This window comes from Nesoenas mayeri, assembly GCF_963082525.1.
Source record: "Nesoenas mayeri genome assembly, chromosome: 4".
Classification (NCBI taxonomy): domain Eukaryota; kingdom Metazoa; phylum Chordata; class Aves; order Columbiformes; family Columbidae; genus Nesoenas; species Nesoenas mayeri.
The window spans coordinates 77,559,167-77,573,134 of NC_137540.1; the positions used below are offsets into that span (position 1 = coordinate 77,559,167).

Genomic DNA, 13,968 nt, shown 5'->3' on the forward strand with positions numbered 1-13,968 from the left:
GGGAGCCCCCTCCCACAGAGGCTCTGAAGCAGGACAGCCCCCCACCCCTGCACCCCCTGTGCCCCGAGCCCCCAGGCTTTGGGCTCTCCCACCATCTCAGGGGGGCTTCAAGGAGGCCTGGAGGCTGGGCTCCCCAGTAATGCTCAGGGGGGGCATGGGGACCACCGCCATGCACCCCCTGCCCAGGGGACGCAGGGACCCCGTCCCACCGTCCCCCCTCCTCTCCCGCAGCGGGACGGCGCGGCCATGGCGATGCTGCTGGAGCCCGGGATGCAGAGTCTGCGCGTGGGTAAGGATGCGCCCGGGGGGCCGCAGGGATGGGTGGGGGGTCCCCTGTGTCCCCCCCATCAGCAGAACTGTGTGACACCACGGCGCCTCTCCCTTCCCCTGCCCATACACCCCGGTGTCCCCTCCGCCCCCCGGTCCCCTTGCAGTCATTGTCCCACCAGGGGCGCGGAGCAGCCCCCCCACCCTGGGGTAACCAGACCCATCTGGGGGAGCAAACCCGACCCTAAAACAGCCCCCAGCAGCCACAGCAAAGTGGCAGCTGCACCAATGAACCCCCTGCAGCCCCCCCAGCATCACTGGGAGCCCAGTGCCCCCGCACTGGTGGGTGCCTGGTCTGGCTCTGCCCCCACGGGAAAGGGGCTTCAGGGTGGGGTCCCCGGAGCCCCCGCTCCCCGCCAGCCTGGGCGATGCTCCCCCCGCAGTGGGGACCGCCCCCCCCCGCGGGGCTCTGCCCACGCACCCGGGGGGACGTTCCCGTTGTCGGGGATCAAATATTCATGGCGCAGACGCGGGGTACAGCGAAAGGCACTTACGGAGCAGGTGTGAAGGGACCGGGGCTGTGTCGGGGGGGAGCAGCCAAGCCCCCGCCACCCCTCCCGTGGGGACATGGGACAGCACTGTCCCCCCAACACTGCCATGTGCCACAACTCGCCTCCCGGCCCAGGACATAAAGCCGCGGGGGTCAGAGACCCCCCTTGTAGGACAGGGGTCTATGCAGCCCAGCCCGGCCCCCACCCCACAGCTGCTGGTGCAGGGGCCCCCGAGAACCCCCAGTGCAGGCTCGGGGGCTGGGGAGGAGCTTGGGGAGCAGCCCCTTGGGCGTCCTGGTGCAAACTGATGCCAAACCGGGAGCTGGGGGACAGACGTGGGCGCAGGGGACTGGAGCCCATGTCCCAGCACAGCCAGGGCTGGCCAAGCTCCCTGGGGACAGTGACCCCCCCTCCATCAGCTGCCCCCGCCAGCAGCCGGAGCCCCTCAGTCGGCTCGTGCTTTCACAGGGCGGTGATTAATCCCCTGCGCTAATTGGAGCCATGTGGCCGCAGAAGCACAGGCAGCAGGGCCGGGGGTCCCGTGGGGGCTCCTGCAGCCCCCCCAGCCCGGGCTGGCACAGTGGGGTTAATGGGGGTCCCCAGTACGGGGGGGATGCTGGGGGGTACCCGAGGAGACACAGAGCTGGGGGGTATCCCGAGGAGGAGGAAGCACCGCAGAGCAAGGGTGAGTGTGCAGCCACCGCACCGCAGTGCTGGCCCCACACATGGACCGCGCTGGTGCTGACCCCACGCGTGTCCACAGGTCCCCACGCGTGTCCACAGGTCCCCACGTGTGTCACCACGGTGCCCATCCCCACGTGTGTCTGGGGGTCACTGCGGTGCCCATGCCCACATGTGTCTGTGGGTCCCCACGCGTGTCACCACAGTGCCCATCCCCACGTGTGTCCGGGGGTCACTGCGGTGCCCATGCCCACACGTGTCTGTGGGTCCCTACGTGTGTGACCACGGTGCCCATGCCCACGTGTGTCCGGGGGTCACTGCGGTGCCAACAGCATGACCCCCCTGAGCTCCTGGCACAGGCTGAGCCTCCGTGTCCCAGCGTCACCACAGGTGCCACCGGGTCCCCCGAGCTGGCCGTCCCGCAGCGTGGCCGCGGCGCTGAGCCTGGCACCTCTCCCCTTGCCGAGCAGCCGGCTCTCCGCACCCTCGTGCCTCAGTTTCCCAAGTTTTCCCTCCATTCCCACTGGATACAGCATCCCAGCCGCCGGCCCGGAGCAGCCTCGGGCACCCCTCACCATCACCCCGCCAAGCTGATCCAGCGTGTTTATGTGACGGTGGCTTTCCGGTTGAAAAGCAGGAGCCACCGCGTCCCGCTGTGCTGCAAACGCGGCACGGGCGTTCGGTCCTGACTCTTCTGTGGTTGTCGCGGGGGGTGATTTATGGTTCTGCTGCTGCAGAACAGCGTTTAGATTTCTTAAAGCCAAGTGGGACTTAGAGGAGCCTGGTGGCGGGTTCCTGTCGTTTGCTGCGCGGGCAACATGCTGGTGTGTGCTCACCCCTCTCCAGGCGCCCGGATCCGTCGCGGTGCAGACTGTCGGGATTCCTCTTTCCCGATAACCATTGGCTCCACAGTCTGTATTTTAGGAGTCCAGCAGCACAGTCCAGGCGAGGCCGCTCGGCTGTGTGCTGTCGGGAGACAGGGCGCTCCGAAAATGAAGCATTCAGTGGAACAGAGCGGAGCAGGGCTGGCCCCAGCTGGTACCCGCGCAGAGCTCCAGCCACGCATAGGCAACCACAAACTTCTCTGTCTTTACAGACCATTCCCACCAAGATCCAGTCCCATAGCAGAACTTCCCCGCCAGGTCCAGGTCCTCTGCTCCCCGTTGGACCCTTTCCCTGACCCCACGTGGCCTTTGTTTTGTTCAGCTGTAGACACTGGGTTTGGTGCATATCCCTGGAGGTGCCGTTTTGTCTGGATAAATCCCTTCTTCTCAGTGAAGTACAAAATAGACCCCCCTATGCAGATCCCCGTAATGTCTCCGTGTTAGCCTTGGATCGCTGTTTTCCCACTCGGTTCCATTTTCCCAGCAAAGTGCAAGCTGGACTTCATCTTGCAGGCATTCAGCAGAGCCTGCAGTTGCTTGTGGTAAATACAAGCAGGACCTTACAGCTTAAAATTATAGCAAATCTAGTCTACCAAGTAACATGAATCAAAGAGTACACTAAAAATCATGCAAACGTCTATCTCTAAATAATCCATCACATTTGGTGTGCATCTACTCAAGCTAAATGATGAATATTGAACTTGAACTGGGCTCATCCACTGACCTCTGGGTAGTAAAACCGTTGCCATACGCTCACTTACGTAGCAGGGAGAGCCCAGAGTGGCTCATCCAGGCTGTTGTATTTACGGAATGAAGCGGTTGACTCGGTTGCACACAGTAGGAAAAGTCTGCACGAGACCCCTGTGCCCACAACCCACCAGCGTTCAGTTCCCGTTCTGCTGTTTTGCTGATCAATGTGCCACGCAGGGACCGTCCCACCTCGGCCGGGCCATTTACAGAACTGTCCCCATCTGCAGCCGCCACCAAGGGTCCCTGTGGATGGAACTGGGAGGACCTGGGTGTGCTGGTTCACCCACCCTCGGGTACCGGCTGCGGGGTGAGACGGCTGTGCCGGTGCGCCGGTTGGTCCCTGGGACGGAGCAGACGTCGGGCCAGGGTCTCAGCACCAAAACCGCCCATGCCAGCCAGCTGGACCCCCCGAAACACCCCGAATGACGCTCCCACCCATCTCCCTGCCGAGCAAGAGCCCATGTCCCAGGAGAGAGCCCCTCAGCCCCAGGGCTTTGGCCACTGCCCCCGTCCCCTGCCTGAGCCCCAGAGCCCACACCAGCTGCAGCCAGCTCCTCACAACACCTGCGAGTGGCTCCTCATTTGCTAATTTAATTGGTGCTGATTAGACCCTTCCTTACACATGGCTGAAAACTGCGGGAGGCCTGCAGAGCTCTGAATTGCCACACAGAGCCCCAAATTGCTGTGCAGAGCCCCGAATTGCCGCACAGAGCCCCGAATTGCTGTGCGGAGCCCCCACAGCGGCTCAGACCCAAACCTGCACCGGCTGCATCTGCGTTGGGAAGCCACACGCTGTCCTTGCCCTGGGGAGGGTCTTTGGGAGGGACAGGGCCCTGTCCCCCTACCAGCCTCTCCCCCTGTGTCCCCAGGTGCCAGCGGTGAGCGGTGTCCCACACCGTCCCCTCCCGGCTCCCCGGGGACGCCACGTGACAGCTGCAGCATCGCCCCGTTGACACCGTCCCAGTCACCGGTAAGGGAGTTGGGGGATCCCCTGGGGGTGCCGGGGTCTGTCCCCACAGGATGGTCCCCTCTGGTCCTTCCCTGGTCAGCGCTCACCTCCCCAGGTCTGGTTGTCACCGCACACCCCAGTATCAGGGTCAGGATGGGTCAGGTTGTCACTGGGACCAAACCCTCCTTAGCTCTGGGGTCTGTGGGGCTGAGGGTCTTTCCCAGCACAGGGGAGGAGCTGGAGGAAGCACCAGCACCAGTTTAACCCTTTGCAAAGCTCCTGGTCCCAGTTTGCCCCAGCCCAGCCACCCCAGAGGACATCCCAGTGTGGGGGGACGCAGGCGGGGAATGTCCCCCCTGTGCTCGCTGTCCCCGCAGCTCCTGAACATGCACATTTCTGAGACAACCCCCTCGTCTGTGCTAATTCCCGGCTTTTTGCGCAGCTCCCTGATGTCTGTATTTAATCTGGGTGCGTTAAAAGTTAATGAGGCTTTTAGCTTTCCGTGTCTGCCCCACGCCGGGGGGGCTGCGGCGCGCGGTGACACGGGACGGGGCTCGCCGAGTGTCTGCGGCTGCTTCGGCACCACCGGTCCCTGTCACCTCCCTCTGCCACCGCGGGGACGAGGGATGGGGATGAAGGCAGGACCAGAAAAGCACCAGCCATGGGGACTCCCAGAAGCCAGAAACGAGGAAGGAATTGTTGTCCCTGAGGGTGCTGAGAGCCTGGGCAGGTTCCCAGAGAGGTGGTGGGTGAACCATCCCTGAGACATCCCAGGCCAGGCTGAACGGGGCTCTGAGCACCCTGAGCTGGTGCAGATGTCCCTGTCATGGCAGGGGGACTGGGGGCTGTAAGGTCCCTCCAACCCAAACTGTTCTATGAAGCACCTGGGCCAGGAAGGTTTTTGTTTGGGTGACCCCTGGGGACACCTGGGACAGGGTCCCTTGCAGCAAGCTGGGGAGCAGGGAAGGTTTTGGGGAACCCCAGCTACAATGTACCAGGGTTCATGTGTGGAGGGCTCAGCACCACCCCAGCTGTGGAGAAACAGGAACCAGAGGCCACCGTGTCCGTCCCTTGGGGCTGCCCAGGTCCCCGTGTCCCTGAGCCTGGTTTTGGGGACAGCCTCAGGGACCCCCAGACCCTGGTGCAGCCCCTCTCATAGAATCACAGAGTAGCTGGGGTCGATTGGGAGCTGTGTGAGGGGAGGAACCGCAGCATCGCCGCATCCCTTGCCCCGGCAGAAACCGCAGCGCCCGCGGGCCCAATCCGGGAGAAGTGCACCCTTTGGCGGGCTGTTCTGGCCCATGTGGCAGCAGGCAGCGCCGCCCGCTGCCGCCGCGGCCCGCGGTGCCTAACGCTGCCCTTGGTTCCAGCGGAGCGAGGCTCGGTGCCAGCCCAGCCAGCCCTTCGCCGTGGTGGTTGCCATCGACTTCGGCACCACGTCCAGCGGCTACGCCTTCAGCTTCGCCAGCGACCCCGAGGCCATCCACATGATGAGGTGAGGAGCCGCGGCTGCCAAAGGGCTCTTTCTGGGCCCAAGCGGGCTGGAATTGGACTTGCTGGGAGATGGGGAGGGAGCAAGCTGGGCGGTGAGCGCCTCACCACGATGGGTGGGGATGCTCGGGGATGTCGGTCCCGTCTTTGTCCCTCTGGAGGTTGTGCCCACCTAAACTAATAAACTGGATGGGACCAGCTCTCCGGCCCTGAGGTTCACGGGCTCCTGTTTGCAGGAAATGGGAAGGAGGGGACCCGGGGGTGGCCAACCAGAAGACCCCCACCAGCCTCCTGCTGACGCCCGAGGGGACGTTCCACAGCTTCGGCTACACCGCCCGCGACTACTACCACGACCTGGACCCCGAGGACGCCCGCGACTGGCTCTATTTCGAGAAGTTTAAGATGAAGATTCACAGCACCAGCGTGAGTCCCTGGTCACGTCCCCACCTCCCCGGGGACCTGTGGGGACACCAGCTGGGCTGGGCTCTGCAGAGAAAGCGGGTCCCGGGGGGACAGGAATCTGGGAGGGCTGCAGATCCCATCACCAGCACCCATCTCCCCATTTGCTTTACACTTTGCAACATTTCAGCCCAGGGGGGTGAACTTTTGATTCCCCCATCCCGGGTGGCTGTGGCTGCAGAAGCGGCATTTCAAGCCCCTGTGCCACAGCATTTATGGTTGGATTCGATGATGTCGAGGGTCTCCTCCCACCCAAAGGGTGCCGTGATTTGGCACGGGGGACGAGCACCCTGCCCGGGAACGTGGGCTGGGGCCACGATGTGACACCAGCCGCGTCCCAGCCACCTGCGTGTCAGCATCGTCCCCTCGGCCCCGCAGGGGCGGCCAGGGCAGCGCCCCGAGGACAGCAGACACTGAACACTTTCCAAAGGGCCCCGGGACTCCTCGTCAGCTTGTTCTGTTTTCCCTGCCAAAAGAATGAAACAAGATCAATTTTATAGCCGTTGATCATCCAGCGCCCAAGGAAACAAAGTGTGCTTGGAGACACACAGTGTGCATGAGAAAACACGGGATTTAACACAGAACTGAGAATCGTCTCAGAAATTAACACCTGGGATGACATTAGTAAGATCAGGCAGTCATCTAGTACATTGTCTATTATACAGGACCAAAAATACTAATCCTGTTAGCATAAACGAATCTCCAAATCAGCGGTAGTATGCATATATAAAATTTACATATAAAATATCACTGTTTGTGTCCCTCACCCGTATAAGCTTTGCTCAAACGCTCATTTCTCAAAGGCGCTGCAGGCTCGCCCTTGCGCCATTTGAACACCAGCATTATACCCCACGCAACCCATCCGCTGCCCCCGCTCTTCCCGCAGGACCTCACCATGAAGACGGAGCTGGAAGCCGTCAACGGGAGGAAGATGCCGGCGCTGGAGGTGTTCGCCCACGCACTGCGCTTCTTCAAGCAGCACGCGGTGCAGGTGGGACGCGCCGCTGCGCCCTCCCTCCGGGGCCACCGGCCAGCACTGGCCCTTGTGGCCAGGAAGCCAGTGGGACCTGGGGTGGGTTAGAAGGGGGTGGTCAGTAGGTCAGAGAGGTTCTCCTGCCCCTCTGCTCTGCCCTGGGGAGACCACACCTGGAATCTTGTGTCCAGCTGTGGCCCCTCAGTTCCAGCAGGACAGGGAACTGCTGCAGAGAGTCCAGCGCAGCCACCAAGATGCTGCAGGGAGTGGAGCATCTCCCGTGTGAGGAAAGGCTGAGGGAGCTGGGGCTCTGGAGCTGGACAAGAGGACACTGAGGGGGGACTCATTCCTGGGGATCAATATGGAAAGGGGCAGTGTCAGGAGGATGGAGCCAGGCTCTGCTGGTGACAACCAGGGACAGGACAAGGGTCAATGGGTGCAAACTGGAACACAGGAGGTTCCACTTGAATATGAGAAGCAACTTGTTGGGGTGAGGGTGTCAGAGCCTGGCCCAGGCTGCCCAGGGGTTGTGGAGTCTCCTTCTGTGCAGACATTCCAACCCGCCTGGACACCTTCCTGTGTAACCTCATCTGGGTGTTCCTGCTCCATGGGGGGATTGCACTGGATGAGCTTTCCAGGGCCCTCCAACCCCTGACACTGTGACTCTGTGATTCCTCCCCAAATGGAGCGTGGACCGTGCCCATCGTGCTCCCACGTTCCCCCGGAGCCGCGGTGCCGGGGACTGGGGGGGTCACCGCCGCCTGTCGCCGCAGGAGCTGCGGGAGCAGTGCCCGGCGCTGCCCGAGCGCGGTGCCATCCGCTGGGTCATCACCGTCCCGGCCATCTGGAAACAGCCGGCCAAGCAGTTCATGCGCGAGGCTGCGTATGAGGTGAGGGGACACGGGGGGCACATTCCTGCACGGCCCCCCGCACCTGCCCCCCTTTCCCTGCGTAACCGAGCACATCCCGGTAGCCCCACAAGCCCCCAGCTTGGTGTGTGGATCAGTATTGTACCGTTAGTGCCAAGTCCCTATTAGTGTCTCTTACGAATTTCTTTAATCCCAACATGGATAAATGCAGCAGTTTCACCTCTGCTGAAGTTCATATTAATGAACATACTTGATTCTGAACACCCTCAGCATCATGAAGTTAAAAGCAATTTAAATATTCTGCGTAATAGGGGCTCTAAAATTTCATACTAGCGCCGAAGTTAAATTTGTGGGGGACATTGTTAAAAGATTTCCAGACAAAAGCCACTGTTTGCTGTTTAGATCGGGCATCACCCTTCTAGCCGCTGCATGTGGAGATTGTTAATGGTTGGACTCAATGGTCTTAAAGGTCTTTTCCAACCAAAGAATCGTTTTGGTTGGAAGAGACCCTTAGGATCGCCGAGTCCAACCATGGAGTGGTTTTATGGCTCTGTTCGCATGGATATGCCAAGGCCGGGGGTGGGGGACCCGTCCCGTGGCACCGTCACAGCACATGGGGACCCCCCGGTGCCGCGTCACCTCCCCTGTGTGACCTCCTGTCCCCCTGCAGGCTGGGCTGGTGTCCCCCGAGAACCCTGAGCAGCTGCTGATCGCGCTGGAGCCCGAAGCCGCCTCCATCTACTGCAGGAAGCTGCGTCTGCACCAGCTGCTGGAGCTGAGCTGCAGAGCCGCGGCCGGCGGGCCGGCGCCCGAGCGCGCCATCGACTCCAGCTTTCGGCAAGGTGGCTGTGGCGGGGGGCGCAGCAAGCGGGGCTCTGGCAGCTGGGGAGGGGGCTGGGGCAGCCCTGGGGTGCAACGGGGGGTCCTGGGCTGAGCATCCCGTAACCCAGTGCTGGAGTGCAGATGTGGTGCATCCACCGCGGTGCTCGGGGACACCCACCCCGGGGATCGGGCCCTGCCCGGGGTGGGGGGCTCTGGGAGCAGCCCCCAGACTAGTTCTGGTGAAAGCTGCTTGGGTTTCTGGGGTGTGCTGGGGAGAGGCCCTGGAGGGTGCCCCCCTGTTGTAAAGGGGGTGCAGCGATCCCTCGCCCCCCATGAGGACATGGCAGAGCTGGCTCCACTGTGACAGGGACCCCCAGCCTGTCACATCATCTAGTGATGGGGGAAACTGAGGCAGGGACGAGTGACGCTCCGTACCGAGGGGGGGCTGTGGCGGCTCCCCTCTCTGGCAGCCCTGGGGGGCCCTGCTCCCCACTTTGCCCTCTGCTACCTTGAGCTGCACCCCGGGGCTCACTAATGAGGCTAATTAGTGTGCCATGTCCGTCCTGGTGTGGCAAAAATAGGCCGGGGTGACCCCGCCGCCTCCACAAACAACTCCCCACCCTTCCGGGCTGCTTTGATGTCCCCTACCCCGGGACGGGGCGGGGAGCAGAGGAAACCCCACCCGGGCTGGGGACAACAGGGGAAGCGGTGGCATCGCCCGGGGCCGATGGATGGGGGGGTGTTCGGGGGGCTGGACCAGTTCCTCCTCCGCACTGGAGCTGGGGGGCAGCGCTGGGTGTCCCAGTTGGAGGGGAGCAGGAAACCAGCGCTCCCAGGGCGGTTCCCACTGGCGGGGGGTGCCAGGGATGCTCCTGCCCCCCCCGCAGCCTGACACTGTCCCCGCTCTGTCCCCAGCGCGGGAGCAGCTCCGGCGGTCCCGGCACAGCCGGACGTTCCTGGTGGAGGCGGGAGTGGGGGAGCTCTGGGCCGAGATGCAGGCAGGTACGGACAAGATGAAAGATGGGTTCGGGCTGCTTTCCCCCGGGGGGAGCGCAGCCCAGGGGCCGCGTCCCCGTGTCCCCGCGTCCCCCAGCCCGCGGGCGGGTGTCCCGGGCTCAGCCTGGGGACACCCCGCGGCGGGGACATGCACGGGACCCTGTGCCGCCGTCCCCGCCGCAGGTGACCGGTACATCGTGGCGGACTGCGGGGGGGGCACCGTGGACCTGACCGTGCACCAGATCGAGAAGCCGCAGGGGACGCTGAAGGAGCTGTACAAAGCCTCAGGTGGGCGGCCCCGGGACCCCCGCCGGGGTCCCCGCTGTCCCTTGCAGGGTTGTGGCTGGGCTGGTGGCGCCACCTGGTGTCCGCGAGGAAAACGACAGCGGAGGGGGCCGGGGAGGGAGGGAGGGAAGGGTTGATGGACTGGGGAGTCGGGGATGCTGGGTTGGGGGGTGACAGAGATAGGGGCGCTGGGCTGGGGGGGCTCAGGTGGGTTCGGGGGACGGAGGCTCAGGTGGGGCAGGAGTGCTGGGTTGGGGGGGTGACAGGGATGCTGGGCTGGGGGAGACTTAGGCAGGACAGGGGTGCTGGGTTGGGGGGGGTCAGGTAGGAGAGGGTGCTGAGTTGAGGGTGCTCAGGTGGGACAAGGATGCTGGATTGGGGGGAGTCAGGTAGGAGAGGGTGCTGAGTGCTGGGGGGGCTTAGATGGGGGACAGGGGTGTTGTGGGCTCAAGTGGGTTGGGTGACAGGGATGGAGTGCTGGGCTGGGGGGGTCAGTTGGGTTCAGGTGGGACAGGGGTGCTGATGGGAAAGGAGTGCTGGGTTGTGGGGTGACAGAAGGACAGGGTGCTGGGCTGGGGGGTTCCAGTTGCACAGGGATGTGGCTGGGAGAGGGTGGGGTGCAGGGGGGCAGGGAGACTGGAGTGGCTGCAAAGGGGACAGGGCAGAGGCTGATGCCCATGTCACCCTGGTTTGGGGACACAGAACCCCCAATGTCCCCACATCCTGTGGATCGCAGCCCCCGGTGCCCCCTGGGCGCTCAGGGAAGGCACAGGGTGACAGGGCTGTGACTTGTCCTGGTCCATGGGACGCATCCTGGCCTGCGCCCATGGGCTCCCTGCCCTGCTCCTGGGGGGCATGCAGAGCCCCCAGCCTCAGCCCAAATGGGGGGTGACATTGTGGGACAGGGTGGCCGTGCACCCCTGGAGAAACAGGTGCCAGGCACCAAACTGGGCTGTCTTGCAGAGCCCCACCACGGGGGGTCACTGAGACCCCCCCAGGGACCCCCAACAGGGTCCCCTTTGTCCAGGGACCGCTGTCCCCACTGCCACTCTGCTCCTGGGGGACGTTTCCATGGCCACTGCAGGACCTGCCCCTGTCCCGTGGGCCCGCCCTGGGTGGGGGGCTCCCCTCCATGTCATCCCCCCCCACAGCGGGCCTGGGGGTGACAGGATCTTGCATAAAAAGTGCCCCGGCTTTGCTGGTGGTGTTGGGGTGGGCCTGGGGCCATGGTGATGGGGAACACGGGGCCATAGCGATGGGGGACATGGGGTCATGATGATGGGGGACATGGGGATGGGGGACATGGGAACACATGCGCCACGGGGACACTGCCTGACCCACCCCCCTCCTCGTTCCCAGGGGGTCCGTACGGGGCCGTGGGGGTGGACCTGGCCTTCGAGCAGCTGCTGTGCCACATTTTCGGGGCGGATTTCATCGCCACGTTCAAGGCCAAGCGTCCAGCAGCCTGGGTGGACCTGACCATCGCCTTCGAGGCCCGCAAGCGGGCGGCCGCCCCCTCCCGCGCCAGCCCCCTCAACATCTCCCTGCCCTTCTCCTTCATCGACTTCTACCGCAAGCACCGCGGCCACAACGTGGAGACGGCCCTGAGGAAGAGCAAGTGAGAGCCCGGGGGCAGTGGGGTGTGGGGACCCCTGGGGTGTGTGACCCTCAGGAAGAGCAAGTGAGACCTGCAGTGGGGGACACTGGCGTTTGGGGACCCCTGGGAGGTGTGTGACCATCAGGAAGACCAAGTGAGACCCGCAGTGGGGGGACAATGGGGTTTGGGGACCCCTGGGGGTGTGTGACCCTCAGAAAGACCAAGTGAGACCCCGGGGGGGCAGTGGGGTTTGGGGACCCCTGGGAGTGTGTGACCATCAGGAAGAGCAAGTGAGAACCACAGTGGGGGAACAATGGGGTTTGGGGACCCCTGGGGGATGTGTGACCCTCAGGAAGACCAAGTGAGACCCGCAGTGGGGGGACAATGGGGTTTGGGGACCCCTGGGGGGTGTGTGACCCTCAGGAAGAGCGAGTGAGACCCCCTTGGGAGGGTGACAGAGTTTGGGGACCCCTGGGGAGCACATGGCCTCAGGGAGACTTAAACTGGGGGGCACAGGCAGGTGGGGTGCTCTGCTCATGGGGCTGCTGGGCTGGGGGAGGATTGGGCAGAGATTTTGGCAAGGGGCAGCCCTGGACCCTCTGACCCCCCCAACCCCTCTGTCCCCCGCCAACCCCTCTGTCCCCCCCCAACCCCTCTGTCCCCTCTAACCCCTCTGTCCCCCTCCCCACTCCCTCTGTCCCCCCCCCCAACCCCTCTGTCCCCCCTCAACCCCTCTGTCCCCCCCAACCCCTCTGTCCCCCCCAACCCCTCTGTCCCCCCCAACCCCTCTGTCCCCCCTAACCCCTCTGTCTCCCCCCCCACTCCCTCTGTCCCCCGCAGCGTGAACTTGGTGAAGTGGTCGTCGCAGGGGATGCTGCGGATGTCGGCGGAGGCCATGAGCCAGCTCTTCCAGCCCACCATCAGCCAGATCATCGCGCACATCGGTACGTCCCGGGGGCTGCCCCGGCCCCTGTGTGTCCCCCCCACACCGGGTGTCCCCCCCACACCGGGCGTCCCCTCTGGCGGGGGACACGGCCCCCAGCCCTGCCCACCGCCCCGCTCTGTCCCTCCCTCCCCAGCTGATCTCCTGAAGAAGCCGGAGGTCCAAGGCATCAAGTTCCTTTTCCTGGTGGGGGGGTTCGCCGAGTCGCCCATGCTGCAGCACGCGGTGCAGGCGGCCTTCGGCCTCACCTGCCGCGTCATCGTCCCCCAAGACGTGGGGCTGACCATCCTTAAAGGCGCCGTCCTCTTCGGCCTCGACCCCACCATCGTCCGCGTGCGCCGCTCGCCCCTCACCTACGGCGTGGGGGTGCTCAACAAGTTCGTGGAGGGGAAGCACCCGCGGGAGAAGCTGCTGGTGAAGGAGGGCAAGAGCTGGTGCACCGACGTCTTCGAGAAGTTCGTGTCGGTGGACCAGTCGGTGGCGCTGGGGGAGGTGGTGCAGCGCAGCTACTGCCCCGCGCGGCCCGGCCAGCGCAGGACCATCATCAACATCTACTGCAGCGCCCGCGACGACGTGCTCTACATCACCGACCCCGGCGTGCGCCACTGCGGCACCGTCAGCCTGGAGCTGGGGGACACCGGCGGGCCCCCCCGCGCCCGCCGCGAGATCCGCGCCAGCATGCAGTTCGGGGACACCGAGATCAAGGTCACCGCCATGGACATCTCCACCTCCAAGATGGTGCGAGCCACCATCGACTTCCTCTCCAACTGAGCCCCGCACGCTCCGGACCCCCACCTGTCCGCCCCCCGACACCACGGGACCCCCGCGGGCAGTGACCGAGCGGAGCTGCGAGCCGACACCGGGCTGGGCCCCCTGCTCGGGGACACCCCAGAGATGCTCCCGGGTGCTGCCCCCCGGGAATGACGGAGACTGACCCTCCAGCATCGCTGAGTGGGGACAGAGGCTCAGGCTGCCCCCCAGGTAGGGGTAAGGGCCCCCACCAGCCCCTGTAAATACCAATATGTGCATTTTCTGTGCCCTCACATTCCTGTTTTTTTACCTATATTGCACATCACCCGCACAGCTGGCAGCCCCCCCGGCAGAGCCTGATGGGGACACTGATGGGAACACTGAAGGGGACAGTGTCCCCTCCCTCACCTGGACCCCTTTTATCCAGAGAGATGGGGCATTGACTGCGCTAAGCCCCCACATCCCAGGTGCACAAATCAATGGATGTGACCCCTCTGTGTGGGCCCAGGAGCCCCTGAACCAGCCCAGCACTGCAGAGATGGGGCAGCAGCGTCCCCCCAGTGTCCCCTGTCCCCCCGCCCGGGTATCACCTGTGTCCCCCTGTCACAGCAGGTTTTAATCAGCTCCTGCACTCCGGGGGTTGAACAGGTTGATCTGAGCTCCCGAACCTTCTCAGCTGTGGTTTATTATTTCCCTCTATA

The 13,968-nt window shown here is 64.0% G+C and overlaps 1 protein-coding gene across 1 annotated transcript; it reads left to right on the forward strand.

The window, feature by feature from the left end:
* Window positions 1-246: 246 nt before the first annotated feature.
* Window positions 247-13,288, forward strand: HSPA12B (heat shock protein family A (Hsp70) member 12B; the record flags this gene model as incomplete). The annotated part of the gene is made up of 12 exons (XM_080343560.1): window positions 247-289; window positions 4,003-4,103; window positions 5,453-5,577; window positions 5,810-5,996; window positions 6,919-7,023; window positions 7,779-7,895; window positions 8,545-8,716; window positions 9,612-9,698; window positions 9,876-9,980; window positions 11,337-11,595; window positions 12,415-12,518; window positions 12,654-13,288. 12 exons carry the CDS (start codon window positions 247-249, stop codon window positions 13,286-13,288), a joined length of 2,040 nt encoding a protein of 679 aa, XP_080199686.1.
* Between the last annotated feature and the right edge of the window lie 680 nt (window positions 13,289-13,968).